Genomic DNA, 14,664 nt, shown 5'->3' on the forward strand with positions numbered 1-14,664 from the left:
TGAGAAATCTCAGTACAGAGTCAGTAGCTGAGCAGTTCAAAAACCACTGGAAATCTGATGTGCTGTAATATCTGTGCTACTCTTTTCACCTGGCTGTTCCTAAGGCAAACCCATCCATGGCACAGCTGCAGGTTAAGGATTAACCACCTTTACCTGGGGAAATGGGAGTCTGAGACTGGAGTTGTTCTGGCATGAATTTGTATGGCTGGAAAAGCAGGAATAGCTTAGCTCAGCTGAAGGTATTTCACAGCATCCAATAATCTATTTTTTTTTTTTTTTTAAATGCAGGATTTGGATAAAAAGCTTCTGAAGTTAAACCAACAGATACAAGAGGATGAGAGACTCTCTTCCAACCCCATAGTGAAAATAGTGTATGGGGACCCAGCTGCATTCCTGTCCCAGCTGCCAGGGGACAGCCACATCCACCACTCCAAGATGTGGAGCTGCCGCAGGAGGGTCTCTGTGGAGAACCTGGGCCACGTTGTGCAGCAGAAGAATGCCAAGGACACTGTTCCTCTCCTCTGGAAGTTCCTGCAGAAGGTGAGGGTGGCTCAGGGATGGCAGCCTGGGATTGCCAAAACCACATTTGGATTACCCAGTGTCTTTATTCTCAGTACTTGCTATGATCTTGAGAATGAACATGGAATATATTATTGTCTTTTAAACATTTAAGAAGTAATTCCCTAAAAGTATTTCCAGTTGTTTTGTCAAAGCACAGCCTTACCCACAGTTTCCCTTTCCTCTTCCAGGAGACAGAGCTGAGGCTGGTGAAATTCCTACCAGAGATTCTGGCTCTGCAGAGAGATTTGGTGAGGCAATTCCAGAACACAGCAGAGATCAAACACTGCTCCATCAGGGAATTCCTCAGGGAACCCCACTCAGGTGAGGAGATTCTGCCAAAATTGTCATTAATGAAACACAAAGTGCTGGATTGTTGAAATTGAAGAGGAAAACTCACCTTTTTGTTGTAATTCTCACCTGAATGAACTGCAGACCTGGGTAGGGTTGGAAAAGTTACCAGGTGACTTCAAAGGGAATGAAGTACAGGAGATTTTTTATGAGGGGTGGGGGCTCTGTGCAGTGCAGCAGTGGTTCTGTTAGCACTTTAAGCTCAGCCCTAGAGCAGGGCTTGCCTAAAGAGCGGAATAAACATTCTTCCCTTACTGTCATGAAGTTTGTGGCAACTCCTTCAGTTGTATTTAAATACAATTATTTTAAGTGCTTATGGAAAGGTAAATAAAGGTCCTGCAGAATCAGACCAAGGACCAATCCATGCTTGTAGCCTGGGCCAGGGGCAGACAATAATGGAAAAATAACAAATTGAGCAAATGGCTCTGATACCTTTAGGAAGGTGTTTGGTGTCTGTTCAGTCTCTTGGGCAGTTGGAGCAGTTGCCTGGAGTTCAGTGTTGTGCTCTGAGGATCCCTGTATTGCAGAGTTCACTAGTAAAAGGTGTTTCATGGATTTATCTTTGTTGTTTCTCAGATGTGATGAGGAACCAGTTGGAGAGGAGAGTGAATGTGTTTCTGTCTGTCTGGAACAAGCTGAGGAGCTCCCTGGACACCAATGGTGAGCAGCTTCTTCCCAGCCCTGCTCCTGCACTGCTCGTCCTGAGTTCAGGTTCCTCCCATTACTGATGCTGAGGCATATCCTCAAAACTGAGCTTGGCCACTGAATTTTAAGAATCTAGGTGCAAGGGGAAGAATTTGTGTCCCTGTTGTAGGATTCTCACCTGAACTTATTCCCTTTTGAGCTTGTCCCTAGTGCCGAGAGCACGGCTTTTCTCAGGCTCGCTACCTCCTCCTGCCCTGCCTCTGGCTCTGGGCCTCCTCAGACACTGCTGTCTGTATTTCAGGGGAAATCAAGCTGCCTAAAGGCTACTGTGATGCTGATCTGAGCGTGGACAGCCGGCTGGAGGTGCTGCTGCCGCGGCGCCAGGGGCTGGGGCTGTGCTCCACGGCGCTGGCCAGTTACCTCATCGGGCTGCACAACGACTTCGTGCACTCTGTCAACAGGCACACCAAGGAGGATGACAGGTGTGCTGCTCCTCCACTCCTTGGGCTCTGCTGCATTTCCTGCTCCACTGAGGCCTCTCCCTCTGAGCAGAGGCCCTTTGCTCCCTGCAGGTACCTGATCAGCCCCTCGGAAGTGGCCGACCTGCACCTGATCAGTTACGAGGTGGAGAGGGACCTGATCCCTCTGATCCTGTCCAACTGCCAGTACAGCATGGAGAAGGGAGGGGAGACCTTGCAGGACTTCGATCTGGAGAGGATCCAGCAGCAAGTGATCAGCAAGTTCCTGCAGGGGAAGCCACTGATCACGCTGACGGTAGGACAGGCAGGGGCTGTGCAGCCAGGAGGGCACTGGCAGCAGTGCTCCTGAGCTTCACATCCATGGGCTTCTCTCCTGACAGGGAATCCCCACCCTGGTGTACAGACACGACAGGAACTATGAGCAGCTGTTCAGTGATGTCAGGAGTAAGCTGGAGCAGGTGGGTTTCTGCACTGCAGGAAGCAGGGCAAGCATGAAATCCCTGCTTTTCCAAGGCTTTTCTGTCCCTTGCCTTGTCCTTCCAAAGGCTTGCTGCTCATTTCTCAGCATGCAATCTGGCCTTGTGCTGTCAGTCAGCATTTACAAAGAAAAGGGAGGTAGTTCAGCATTTCATTTTCCTAAATCTGGGGCTCTGCTGTCTTCCATGACTTGAGCAATTTGAACAGGAAAAGGAATGGCTCTAAAATTATATTAACTGTGACTTTGTCGTTTTCAGAGTGCTCTGCCCAGTTCTGTGATGAACATGATCAGTGGGGAGCTGCAGTCCTACAGTGATGTGTGTGATGCTCTGTCCCTCACTGAGATCACCCTGGGCTTCCTGGCCATGGCTGGTGAGAATGCTGAGATGCTGCTGACTGAGTACATTGAGCAAGTCCTGCAGATGGGGGATCAGACAAACCCTCACGTGCTGCAGGTGAGTCCTAGGGCAAAGCCCAGATTCCTACAGGATAAAACCTGCCCTGGTTTCTGCTAAATCCAGCCTGTGTGACAGAGCCTCACACTCTGCCTGTTGTGATATCAAAAACTGGATTATTGAGGGAGCTGGTGAGGGAGGACACATGCTCCCCACCCAGGCTCAGGGGCTGGATGAGCTTTGTGCTGAGCTCTCTGTGGGCAGGGCAGGCTGGGGACAGGCTCCAAGGACATCCCTCACATCCACAGCTGTGCTTCTCTTCCAGGCCCTCAGACGGTGCCAGCTCAAACACAGCCTGGCCCTGTGGCAGCTCCTGTGTGCCCACAAATCTGAGCAGCTGCTGCGCCTGGGCAGGGTATGGAGCCCCACACCTCTGCTGACCTCCTCTGCTCTGTCTGCAGCTGCTCAAACGAGTGGTTTTCTCCCCTTGCTGCATTTTTAGGATCCTTTTGCAGACATCAATCCAGACTACAAAGAAGAGCTCACCCCAGAGCTTGCCAAGCTCCTGCACACCTTCCTGGTCCACTCCAGGCTGGAAACCTTCCTGCAGGAGCTCCATGAAATGATCATCCTGAAGCTGAGACGGGTGCAAGCTGTGGAGGAGTTCAAACCCAAGTGGAGGTAGGAGTTACACACCCAAACCCACCACAGTTATTACTGAAGCTTCTCTGCCTCTGAGCATGCACACAATGGGAACATGGCCTTGGCACATGTGTGTCCTGGGGCACGGCCCAACCAGCAGCAGGAGGAACAGCCACACTCATTTCTGGCAGGTGTCACTTCCATCTCACACTAACTCTCTTGGGGACACTGCTGGAACACTCCAGGAGCTGCTGTCCAGGGCACAAACACACTGGGACACTTCTGCAGGCACTTGGATAAAAGAACAGAATCACAAACTCATTAAGGCTGGAAAAAGCCTTCAGGGCCTGGCACACTGAGCTCTGCACAGGCACAGCTCGGCCCCAGAGCCCAGCTCTGCCTGCAGCCTCCCCTTGCTGGGCTCTGTGCCTCCACCTGGCTCTTTAACACTTCTCACTGCACATACACCTGAAAAATGCTGGGTATTGAGTGTGTTTAACCCTTCTCACTGCATGTACACCTGAAAAATGCTGGGTATTGAGTGTGTTTAACCCTTCTCACTGCACGTACACCTGTAAAATGGTGGATATTGAGTGTTTTGGGTGGTGCAGTGCATTCGTACTGTGGCACTTGTGCTTTGTTGAACCCCAGCTGTTAATGCTATTGTGCTCTGTCTTCCAGCCTGAAGGAATCACTCGTGCCTTACCTTGATGCCAAAGACCCTGAATTAGCTCTGGAGCTGGAAGACACATTCCCAGATGAGATTCTCCTGTCTCATGTCACTGGTACCTGGAAAGCAGCTGCTGTCTTCAAGCGGGAGCACAGGGAGAGTTAGGACAGGAGTTAGTTAGGAGCCTGCCAGGGACTGCCACAGCTCTCCTGCAGGGATTTGTGCAACTTTGGGCATTTCTTTGGGGCTTGTTGGTTGTTCTTTGGGTTTGGGGTTGTTGTTTTTACACCTGATGTGAAGAGGAGGAGGGTGAAATAGACCAAACAACTCCGTGTGAACCCTGGATCATCACAGCCCCAGAGCAACTAGAGGAACATGAAGGATTTTTTTTACAAAGCACGATGGTGCCCCTGTGCTGTTACAGGGTTTATGTTTTCCACCCTGCCTTTCTGCCGCCAGGGGCTGTCAGCAGTGCCTGCAGCCCCGGCTCGGGCCCAGCTCCTCCCGCTGCGGCGGCACCGGGCGGGGGAAGGCAGCGCTGAGAGCCCGGGCTGGGCAATGGCAGCGCTGAGGGCCCGGGCTCCTTCCCCGCCTCAGCCGCCCCGGGCCGGGCAATGGCAGCGCTGAGAGCCCGGGCTCCTTCCCTGCCTCAGCCGCCCCGAGCCGGGCAATGGCAGCGCTGAGAGCCCGGGCTCCTTCCCCGCCTCAGCCGCCCCGGGCCGGGCAATGGCAGCGCTGAGAGCCCGGGCTCCTTCCCCGCCTCAGCCCGCCCGGGCCGGGCAATGGCAGCGCTGAGGGCCCGGGCTCCTTCCCCGCCTCAGCCGCCCCGGGCCGGGCAATGGCAGCGCTGAGGGCCCGGGCTCCTTCCCTGCCTCAGCCCGCCCGGGCCGGGCAATGGCAGCGCTGAGGGCCCGGGCTCCTTCCCCGCCTCAGCCGCCCCGGGCCGGGCAATGGCAGCGCTGAGGGCCCGGGCTCCTTCCCCGCCTCAGCCGCCCAAGGCCGCTTCTCCCCCGCCCCTTCTCAATAAACTCGTTCACTTCCCGCTGTCGTTCCTGGCTTCTTCCGCGATCGCTGCGGGGGTCGGTACCGGGATCGGGGCCGGAACGGCGGCGCTCGGCCGCGCTTTCCGGGGGACGGCGGCGCTGCGGCGCTGCCATGGCCGCGTCCCCTGCCCAGCGGCAGCTCTGGGAACGGTAACGGGGCTGGGGCTGGGACAGGCCTGTGGGGATTCGGGGTGGGACAGGCCCTGGGGACAGGCCGGTGCCGCCGCTGGGAGCGGTAACGGGGCTCGGTGCTCCCCGGCCCCGCGTCCCCACAAGGCACGGGCTGCCTCAGGATAGCCCCCGGCTCTCCGCCCCTCCGTTGGGCTCTGGGGGCTCCTCAGGGAGCGGCCGGGGCGGGTCCCTGCGGGGCAGGACGGGCTCTGTGCGGGTCCCTGCCGGGCAGGACGGGCTCTGTGCGGGTCGGTGCGGGCAGGACGGGCTCTGTGCGGGTCCCTGCCGGGCAGGACGGGCTCTGTGCGGGTCCCTGCCGGGCAGGACGGGCTCTGTGCGGGTCCCTGCCGGGCAGGACGGGCTCTGTGCGGGTCCCTGCCGGGCAGGACGGGCTCTGTGCGGGTCCTTGCGGGCAGGACGGGCTCTGTGCGGGTCCCTGCCGGGCAGGACGGGCTCTGTGCGGGTCCCTGCCGGGCAGGACGGGCTCTGTGCGGGTCCTTGCGGGCAGGACGGGCTCTGTGCGGGTCCCTGCGGGCAGGACGGGCTCTGTGCGGTTCCCTGCGGGCAGGACGGGCTCTGTGCGGGCAGGACGGGCTCTGTGCGGGTCCCTGCCGGGCAGGACGGGCTCTGTGCGGGTCCCTGCGGGCAGGACGGGCTCTGTGCGGGTCCCTGCGGGCAGGACGGGCTCTGTGCGGGTCCCTGCGGGCAGGACGGGCTCTGTGCGGGTCCCTGCGGGCAGGACGGGCTCTCCGGAGCCGCTCTGACCGCGGCGGTTCGCAGGGAGCAGGCCCGGCTGAAGGCCAGCGTGGTGGAGCAGGACACCGAGCAGTGGCAGAAGGATCCGCATTTCTCCGGGCTGCAGAGAGTGGGAGGTGTGGATTTATCCTACGTCAAGGGGGACGAGAGCCGTGCCTGCGCCTCCCTGGTCGTGCTCAGCTTCCCGGCTCTCGAGGTAGCGCCTCAGGCACGGGCAGCAGGAGGTGGGATAAGGGGCAGGAATTGTTCCCTGGCAGGTGGGCAGGCCCTGGCACAGGGTGCCCAGAGAAGCTCTGGCTGCCCCTGGACCCCGGGAAGTGTCCAAGGCCAGGCTGTCCACTGGGACAGTGGAAGGTGTGGAATTAAGGGCATTAAGGTCATTCCCGACCAAACAGCTCCGTGATTCTGTGTGTGTTCCGCAAACCTTCCAATTGTGTGTTCTCAAGAAGGATAAATAAAAAAAAAAAAAATGTGTAAGGATTCAGACAGAAGTTTAGGAAGGTGTGATGGAAACAGCCCCCAGTTGCAGGAGTTTTGTGGGGTGGCTGGGAACTGCCCCAGGGTGCAGAGGAGCTGCAGTGCTGTTCAGGGAGCCCGTGGGCAGAGGGAGGTGTTTGCAGTGCTCCAGTGCAGAGTGCTGTGTGTGAGCTCTTGCTGGGAATCAGCTGATAATATGGGCTGTGACATAGGAAAGCTATTCCAAACACACCATGGACCTCACACAGTTGTTTTACGTGAACTAATAAAGAGTTTTGGTCTATTTCCCAGCTTTCAAAATGATATAAAAATTAACTATAAAAGCTCTAACAAGCAGAGAAATAAAGTTTGATGCTGTCTGCTGGGATTTTAATGAGCTGGATCTCGAGTCCTGCTGTGATCTGAGGGCAAGGCAGGAATCTCTGTGTTGTGCTGCCTTACACCGTTTCCCTTGCCCTGTCCCTGGGTTTAAAAGGATGAGCAGAGGGCAGGGACCAGAGGAGGAGCCTCTGGAGCGCCCAGGGGCTCTGGCAGCACGGGGTGTGTGTGTGTGTGTGCGCTGCCCCAGGTGCTGTACCAGGACTGCCGCATGGTGGCCGTCACTGCCCCGTACGTGGCCGGGTTCCTGGCCTTCCGAGAGGTGCCTGTCCTGCTGCAAGCTGTCCAGAGACTTCAGCAGGAGGAGCCCCAGCTCCAGCCTCAGGTGGGGTGTGTTTTCTTTGTCCTGTCCTGGCTGCAGGATCCTGGGGAAGGTGTTCTCCCTCTGGAGCCTGAGCTGGTGGGGCGGGAGGGGCATGGTCAGAGCTGTGCTGGGGCATCCATTGCCCTCCTTGGGGAGCAGGGATGTGGGGCTGGGAGCAGTGGGGGCCCCTGGTGTGTGCAGGGCACTGCCAGTCCCACGCTGCTGCTGCTTTAGGGGCAGACACGGGCACAGGGAGAACTGAGGCACCAAGAGAGATTCCTCCTTCCCCCAGAGCCAGCATCCCTGGTTGCTCCTTGGTGCCAAGAAAATAACATTTCTGCTTTGGCTTTTTCAGGTGCTTCTGGTAGATGGGAATGGCCTGCTCCATCCCAGAGGTAGGCTGTTCCTGGAGAGCCCTGCTCTCCTGCTCCCTGTGCTGCTCCTGGGTGTTCCTGTTCCCTGCTGTCCTGCAGCTACAGTGGCCCCTTGTTGGCAGGATTTGGCACAGCCTGTCACCTCGGAGTCCTGACAGACCTGCCGTGCATTGGCGTGGCCAAGAACCTCCTGCACGTGGATGGCTTGGTCAGGGATGAGCTGCACAGGGAGCAGGTTAGGCCAGGCTTATTTCTGCTTTTTCATATCCCCAGGGAATTTGGTTAGCCACAGAGATTTACATGCTCATGAGCTGACCTTGTGTGTGCTCATCCCTAGGTTCGCTCCCTGCAGAGGTCAGGAGAGACATTCCCACTGACTGGCACCTCGGGCAAGGTCCTGGGCATGGTGAGCTGTCACTTGGCCACTTGGCACTCTGGACAGTGGGGCTGCCTCAGTGATCCCCTTCAGGAGGGCAGGTGTGAGCAGGTGACCAGTGACACTGCTGGCCCCTTCCTCAGAGCTCAGGTGGCTGCAGGGAGCTGGCAGCTCAAGTGCTGGGAGCATTCACGTCCGTGGCTGTGGCACCTGAGGTGCTCCAGCACCCGGCATGGGGAGCTGCAGGCTGGCAGAGGTGCCAGTTCCCTGGCAGCTTCCCAGGATCGGTCTGGGAGCGTCTGCCTCAGAGCAGAGCAGGAACAGCAGCTGTGAGACACTTCCTGTGTGTGCTGTCAGCCTGGATGGCACAGCTCCCTGCATCCCAGAGCAGCCTCAGGCATTTGGGGAAGGGCCACAGGGGACAAACAGTGGGATGGAGAAGATGTCCTGGAGGCTGGGAGCTGCAAACACAGAGCCACCACCCCACCCAAGGGTCTGGCTGACTCCTCATTCCACTGCCCTGGGTGTGTTCAGAGGAGCCTCCTCAGGGCCTGTTCTCCCCTCTCTGACTGCCAGGTGCTGAGGAGCTGCAGCAGCAGCTCCAGGCCCCTCTACGTGTCCGTGGGCCACCGGGTGAGTCTGGGCACGGCCGTGCGCCTGGTCAGGGCCTGCTGCCGCTTCCGCATCCCGGAGCCCATCCGCCAGGTGGGCGGGGGAGAGGGGGAGATGGGGCAGGGGGAGGTGGGGGAGATGGGGCAGGGGGGGAGATGGGGCAGGGGGGAGATGGGGGACATGGGGCAGGGGGGGAGATGGGGCAGGTGGGGCAGGTGTGGAGCATGGGGCAGGTGTGGGAGCACTGGGGCAGGTGGGGGAGGTGGGGCAGGTGGGGGAGGTGGAGCAGGTGTGGGAGCACTGGGGCAAGTTACAGCTGCACTGGGCAGGCAGCACACTTGGGACAGGGAGCACAGCTGGGGCAGGGAGCACAGCTGGGGAAAGCAGCTGGGGGTGTTTGCTCATTCCTGGGGCACTCCAGAGCCTGGCTTTGTCCCTCCTGGGCTGTGGACACCTGTGCTGTGCTGTGCTGTTCCCCCAGCCCTGCTGCTGCTCACTGATCCTTCCCCGTTCTGCTGCAGTGCCCAGCAGCATTCCCAGCCCTGCCTGACTGATTCCCTGCTCGCTCTCTCAGGCAGCTCTGCTGCTGTTAATCCCCAGGAGCTGGGAGTGCGGTTTTCCTGGGCACTTGGAGGCCAGCACAGCCTGCAGTGCTGCTGCTCTGGGCCTTTCCTGCTGCCTCATGGAGCCAGCAGGTGACAGCACTGCATCACTGTCACCGAGCTGCAGCTGCCACTGGGGCTCAGCCTTGGCTGATTTTAAATCTCAGCAGAACTTGGGGAAAGGCTCTGGAGAAGCTCAAAGCCTCTGGGATTTTTGGCCTGACAAGTGCTCCCCTTCTCCCTGAGGTCACTCTACTGTTGGTGGCTCCACAGCCCAGAGCCAGGAGTGACCCCAGGGCCTGCCTGGGTGTCCCTGTCCCTGAAATGCCCTGGGACAGCCTTGGCATGGCTGCTGTGCCAGGCTGTGCCCACCTGAGCAGCCCCCAGGGCAGTGCTGGGTGACCCCTCTGCATCCCAGAGCTGCAGTGTTCCTGGAACTGAGACTACTTATAAACTGCCACAAAATCTGAACTCCTTGGAGCAGAACAAGCCTTGGGGTGTCCATAGCAGAGCTGCAGTTCCCATCTCAGCCCCAGTACCTGCCAGACTGGAGGAGGCTGGTGGAGCTCCTTATGTAACCTGCTCCAGCCAGGGACAGATGCCTCTGCAGAGCTCTGAGCCAGCTCTGCAGCTCTGCCTGTTCAAAGGGAAGGGAGAAGCATTCCCTTTGGAAACAGAAAGGTGTCTTGGAGCTTGTCATCACCCTCAATTTGCTTCCAGCCATCTCCAGGATTTGCTCATGTTCAGAGAGTCTTCCAGTTCCCTCTGACCTTTTTCTTAGAGTGATGGAATGAATTATTATCACTTTGCTTACAGAGAGAGGAAAAGTCCAACAGGGGAGTGTGTTTACTCCAGAGGGACGGCAGGAGCTGAGGACACTTAAACCTCCCCATGGGACTTGTCCCTGCTGCATTTCCTCTGTGTGGTGACTCCACAGCTCTTGGCACAGGCAGAGCTGAAAGCCTCAGCTCTTGAGCACCTGCAGCTGCATTAGGAAGTGGGAGGCTGTGGGGAGTCCTGCCATGGGTGGCTGACATGGCCTTTTTGCCATGGTATGTCTCCAGAAGTGCTTACAGATTTCCCAGTGTCAGGAAAGACCTGTGGATCATCAGGTCCTGCTCTGGGAGTTCTGGCAGCCTGGGGCTGAAATCCCACAGCTCCAGAGGTTTGTGTGAGGCCACACGTGCAGTGCAGCTGCTGTGGGAACTCAGGCCTCTGCTCTAGGGGCAGTGCAGCCTTACCCAGGCAGGGATCAGGGAGGGTTCCATTTGCATTCAGCCCACGGTGTGGCTGTGCTGCCAAGGAACTGGCTGTGGTGCAGATGAGAGAAGTGAGATCTCAGAGGAAGCAGAGGGATGAACTTCCCTTGTCACCTGCAATCAGTGTTTACATCCTTGTTGCACGTGCCAGTGCCAGCCCAGCCAGGGGAGCTGTTCACTGCTGAGGTCCTTCAGAGCAGGATTTGGGGTAGGCAGGAGCTGCCATCCCAGGATAATCAGCACAGTGCTCATCCTGGAGCACAGCATTCCTCCTGGAACAGCCCCAGCCCTGCTGAGAGCTGCCCTGGGCTGCTGACAGAGCTCAGAGCCCTCCCTGGTGCTTGCCCACGCTCTGCCTGCTCATTCTGGGATCCCTGTGCCCAGCAGGAGCTGCTGCCACTCTGCAGCTGCCAGGGCTTGCTCCAGCAGCCTGCTCTGCCCTGGCTGGGTCAGGTTCCTGCCTGGCTGCTCTCCCAGCTCCTGCTCACTTGCTGCTCCCCTCAGCTGGCCCTGGGCCCGATCCAGGGGCTGGGCTGGCTCAGGAGGGGCTGCTGCAGCCCCCCAGGAAGGGCAGGCCTGCAGTCACCCTCTGTGAAACCCTGAACACTTGCCCTCAGAATGAGACAAGGCACAGCCTCTCCTCTGGGCTGCACATCAGTCTCTGCTCCTGTCACCCCTCCAAGCTTGCTGTGCACAGGGACCACCCTGGCTCCTCAGGTAACAGGCAAAGCACCATTTCCACAGCCAGCACTCATCCCCTCTGAAAATAGCCCAAATCTGTGAGGATTATTGCAGGACAGTGATCCATCTTATTGATTAGCCCGTGGTTAATCACTGCCTTAAGCTGACTCCAGTGCTGTGGTAGGAGTGAGCCCTGCCTGGGAACTGCCACCTCATCAAGCCTTAGCTGATGTTCTCAGCAGAACGTGGCTGGGGTTTTTCTTCCCTGGAAGAATAGTTGGTAGCTGTGCCTCCTGCTCCCTGGTGTCCCCGTGGGGACTGTTGAGCAGCCTGGTTATAAAATCCATCACGTAACCGCTTATCCTGAAGAGTGATCAAAGTTATTTGTCAGTTCGGTTATGAAACTGTCCAATTATAGAGAGAAGGGAAAAAAATCTCCCAAACAAACCACCCCTTATGTAACTCTCTCCTTCTCAGCTGGCAGGAGGCTCTGCAGTTGTGAGCAGGTTCCAGCAGCAGGCACAGCCTCCACCAGGGCTGGGACTGAGGGCCCTGGGGCTGCAGGGCTGCAGGAGGCTCCTGGGGAGCAGCAAATGCTTCAAGGACAGTCCCCAGGGAGGTGTTAACCCAATTTCTGAGCTTGTCACCAGACACTGTGAAGCTTTTCCAGCTGGGAAGGTCACATCCTGCTTTGTAGGTGGGGAGAGACACTCTGCCTTTGAGGTGGGCACAGCAGTGTGCTTGGGGAAGAAGTTTCTAAAGGAGAAAGACTTTGAAGGACTGTAAAATCAGCTGCCAGTTCTCACAGTTGTCCAAGAGCTCAGGATGTGCTTGTGATGGCATCAAGGGTCTGCTGGTGGTGAGCAAACCTCAGGGTGGGGGCAGGAACACCCAGTAAGTGCCCAGCAACACTCTGACAGTTCTGGGATGTGCTTGGTGCTGCCCTTGCCCCAGGCTGAGCCAGACCCTGTTCTGGTGGGATGTGCTGGCAGCAGGTGGGTGGGGCACACTGGGATGGCAGGAGGCACCAGCCAGGCTGCTCAGTGCTCTCTCCTTTCCCTCCCTGCTCCCAGGCTGACATCAGGTCCCGGGAGTACCTTCGGAAGCAGCCCTGTGCTCCCCTGGGGGTGCTGGGGGCTGCCCCTGCCAGCCCAGAGAGGTGGGTGTGTGGGCAAGGGGATCTGCTGTGCCATGGGCAGGTACATAATGCAGTAATGGCATTAAAGGTCCAGGCAGGGTGACAGGGTGAGCTCAGTGAGGAGCTCAGGACATGTGCTGCCTCCAGGTGATTTCTGCTCTGTGTAGCCACGCTGCTTCTGCCAGCACCTGAGCTGTCCTGAGTGTCCTGAGCTGGGAAGGGCAGCAGGGATTTGGTCTTTTTTCAGCACTGGCCATAAGCAAAGCCCTGACACCCACAGGTGTGAGCTGAGGCTGAACAGAAATAGCTGCAGGGAGCTGGGTTTGGGCCCCAGCTCCGGGGAGGGTCAGAGTCCCCACTCTTACATAAGGTGGGCAGCTGGGTGTCAGTTCAGGGCTCTATCTGTGGCAGGTCCCCTGAGGTGCAGGAGCTCAAGCTCACCAAGCACCTCTTGTTTGTGCCTGTTGCCTTCTACTTGTTTTAAAAGCACTCCCTACTTTCTCATTTTTGTTCCCAGCAGCAAAAAGGAGGCTGAACTGGAGGATTAGTCTGGTGCCAGCAGAACGTGCAGAACTCCTCTTCACTGGCTCCTCTCCTGCCCCAGGGCTGGGCCCTGCTGGGTGCAGGAGGCCAGTGCCACCCTGGGGACAGCTGTGCCAGGCTGTGCCCCACAGGGCAGCACCAGCACTGCTCAGGGAGAGCCCTTGCTGTGAATTTCTCAGGGTTTGTTTTCAAGTAATGTTAAAACCTTTGTGTAAGCAAAGGCTCACAGGTAACTCTGCCTGTGGGGTGAGGGAAAATCAGGTTAAAAAAAAAAAAAAAAAAAACAGCATAAAAAATGGCTCTGCATCACTGCCCCAGCTTCCCTCTGCGTGAGGCTCTGAGCTCCCCTGGTTCCAAGTCCAGGTAAACTCGGATGACTCTGGATGAAGTCACCTGGGAGGCTCAGGGAGGAGGATGCTGCAGGGTCCTGCTGGAGCCAGGGCTCTGTGCTCCTGCCTTTGGGTTTGCCCGTGCCCTGGGATGCTGCACCAGCTGCCCAAACTCGGGTGCTGAAAGGAAGGGACTAATCTCTGTGTTTGGTGTCTGCTTGTGGCTCTTTGGACACAATGTGGGATTAACTTGGTCTTTATCTAATTGGTTTATAACCCTGGGAAGGGAAAATCGCTTTGTAATGCTTGAAACCTCTTAACAGAAACTCAGAGACTGGAGCTTGAGTGTTCTTTGAAATAAACTCGTCCATGGCTTGTCTTTTTTAACTCTGTTACTGGAAACTGGCTTTTTTGGGTGTAAAGTAATTTGGGTACAGAGGAAAATAGTTATTGCTGACTGGTTGTAAATCCTGTTATCACCAGGGGGTTTTCTCTTCACTGTTTCCACCTGGGACTGGTTGGGAGTCTGGAGGTGTCTCAGGGCTTGTTCACCCCCAGCACTGCTGGGGAATGAGCTGTGGGGCTGGGGCAGGGATGTGCTGCCAGTGATGGCTCCTGGGTGACAGCCTGGGGCAGAATTGCTTTGGGCTTGGGTCTCCTGACTCCCAGGTGTCTAACCTGCTGCATGTTCTCTGGATCTGCTCCCTCTGTTTTATTTGTTTGTCCGGGGTCCAGGGAGGAGGGAGAGGAGATGCTTTGGGATGCAGATCTGTTCTGTTTGTTCTAAGAAGTCTGGTGAGCAGCTCCATCCCAGGTGTCTGAGGCTGGGTGGGATGAGTTCCCACCTCCGTGTCTGGAGCTTGTGGCAGTGTAGGTGCTGCCTGTGCAGTTCCAGCTCCTGTGACTCAGGGTTTGTATTTTGGGACACTCCTGCCGAGGATGGGGGAAGTGTTTCATTGGGATTTCCCCTCTTCCTGCCCCCAGTTCTCATTCCTGTCCCCTCTGGCTTGGCTGGGTGGGTTTAGGAGGGGCTGTTCCTGCCGATTCCCCGGAGCAGGGCCGGCTGCAGGTCTGAGCCGTGCTCTGGGTGTGGAGCTGGGCCCGGGCAGTGAGCCCCCCTGCCCTCCCCATCCCCAGAGCGTTTGGTGCGTGTGGGGCTGGCTGGGGCAGCTGTGTTCCTTGGATCCCGGAGCATTCCCCAGCTTTGGGCCGCAGCTCTGGCTCTAAAAGGACATTTTAATGTCGGTCCCTCCCGTGCAGCTGAGCCTCTTGGATCTGGTGGCTCCTGGGCAGAGGGAGCTGGCGAACGTCATGGCTCCCTCGCAGGGCTTTTTGGTTCTGACTTTGTCCTTTTGTCCTATAAATAGTTCTCCACCCCAACTGCTCTTCCCGTTGTTGGTGTTG

General features: G+C 57.4%; 2 protein-coding genes across 9 annotated transcripts in view; both read left to right on the forward strand.

The window, feature by feature from the left end:
• The window catches only part of RNF213 (ring finger protein 213), a 45,083-nt gene extending 39,825 nt beyond the window's left edge, over positions 1 to 5,258 (forward strand). The window contains exons 57-66 of the mRNA XM_056505689.1: positions 289 to 540; positions 750 to 882; positions 1,486 to 1,569; positions 1,856 to 2,036; positions 2,127 to 2,328; positions 2,414 to 2,491; positions 2,768 to 2,965; positions 3,231 to 3,320; positions 3,408 to 3,586; positions 4,229 to 5,258. Coding sequence (XP_056361664.1) covers positions 289 to 540; positions 750 to 882; positions 1,486 to 1,569; positions 1,856 to 2,036; positions 2,127 to 2,328; positions 2,414 to 2,491; positions 2,768 to 2,965; positions 3,231 to 3,320; positions 3,408 to 3,586; positions 4,229 to 4,382 — 1,551 coding nt within the window. The 3' untranslated portion in view covers positions 4,383 to 5,258. The remainder of the gene's footprint in view (positions 1 to 288; positions 541 to 749; positions 883 to 1,485; positions 1,570 to 1,855; positions 2,037 to 2,126; positions 2,329 to 2,413; positions 2,492 to 2,767; positions 2,966 to 3,230; positions 3,321 to 3,407; positions 3,587 to 4,228) is intronic.
• On the forward strand, positions 5,168 to 13,647 carry ENDOV (endonuclease V). Of its 8 annotated transcripts, none has more exons than XM_056505692.1 (9): positions 5,168 to 5,410; positions 6,219 to 6,383; positions 7,233 to 7,367; positions 7,702 to 7,741; positions 7,843 to 7,955; positions 8,058 to 8,126; positions 8,673 to 8,801; positions 12,324 to 12,409; positions 12,906 to 13,647. In XM_056505692.1, the coding sequence occupies exons 1-9, from the start codon at positions 5,168 to 5,170 to the stop codon at positions 12,934 to 12,936; spliced, it is 1,011 nt and encodes a 336-aa protein (XP_056361667.1). In that variant the 3' UTR covers positions 12,937 to 13,647. The 8 variants fall into 8 exon arrangements, with proteins under 8 accessions (XP_056361667.1, XP_056361668.1, XP_056361666.1 ...); XM_056505693.1 differs by having other exon boundaries at positions 12,909 to 13,647; XM_056505697.1 differs by having other exon boundaries at positions 5,222 to 5,410; positions 6,212 to 6,383.
• The last annotated feature ends 1,017 nt before the right edge of the window (positions 13,648 to 14,664 follow it).

Source organism: Oenanthe melanoleuca, chromosome 18, assembly GCF_029582105.1.
Source record: "Oenanthe melanoleuca isolate GR-GAL-2019-014 chromosome 18, OMel1.0, whole genome shotgun sequence".
Taxonomy (NCBI): Eukaryota; Metazoa; Chordata; class Aves; order Passeriformes; family Muscicapidae; genus Oenanthe; species Oenanthe melanoleuca.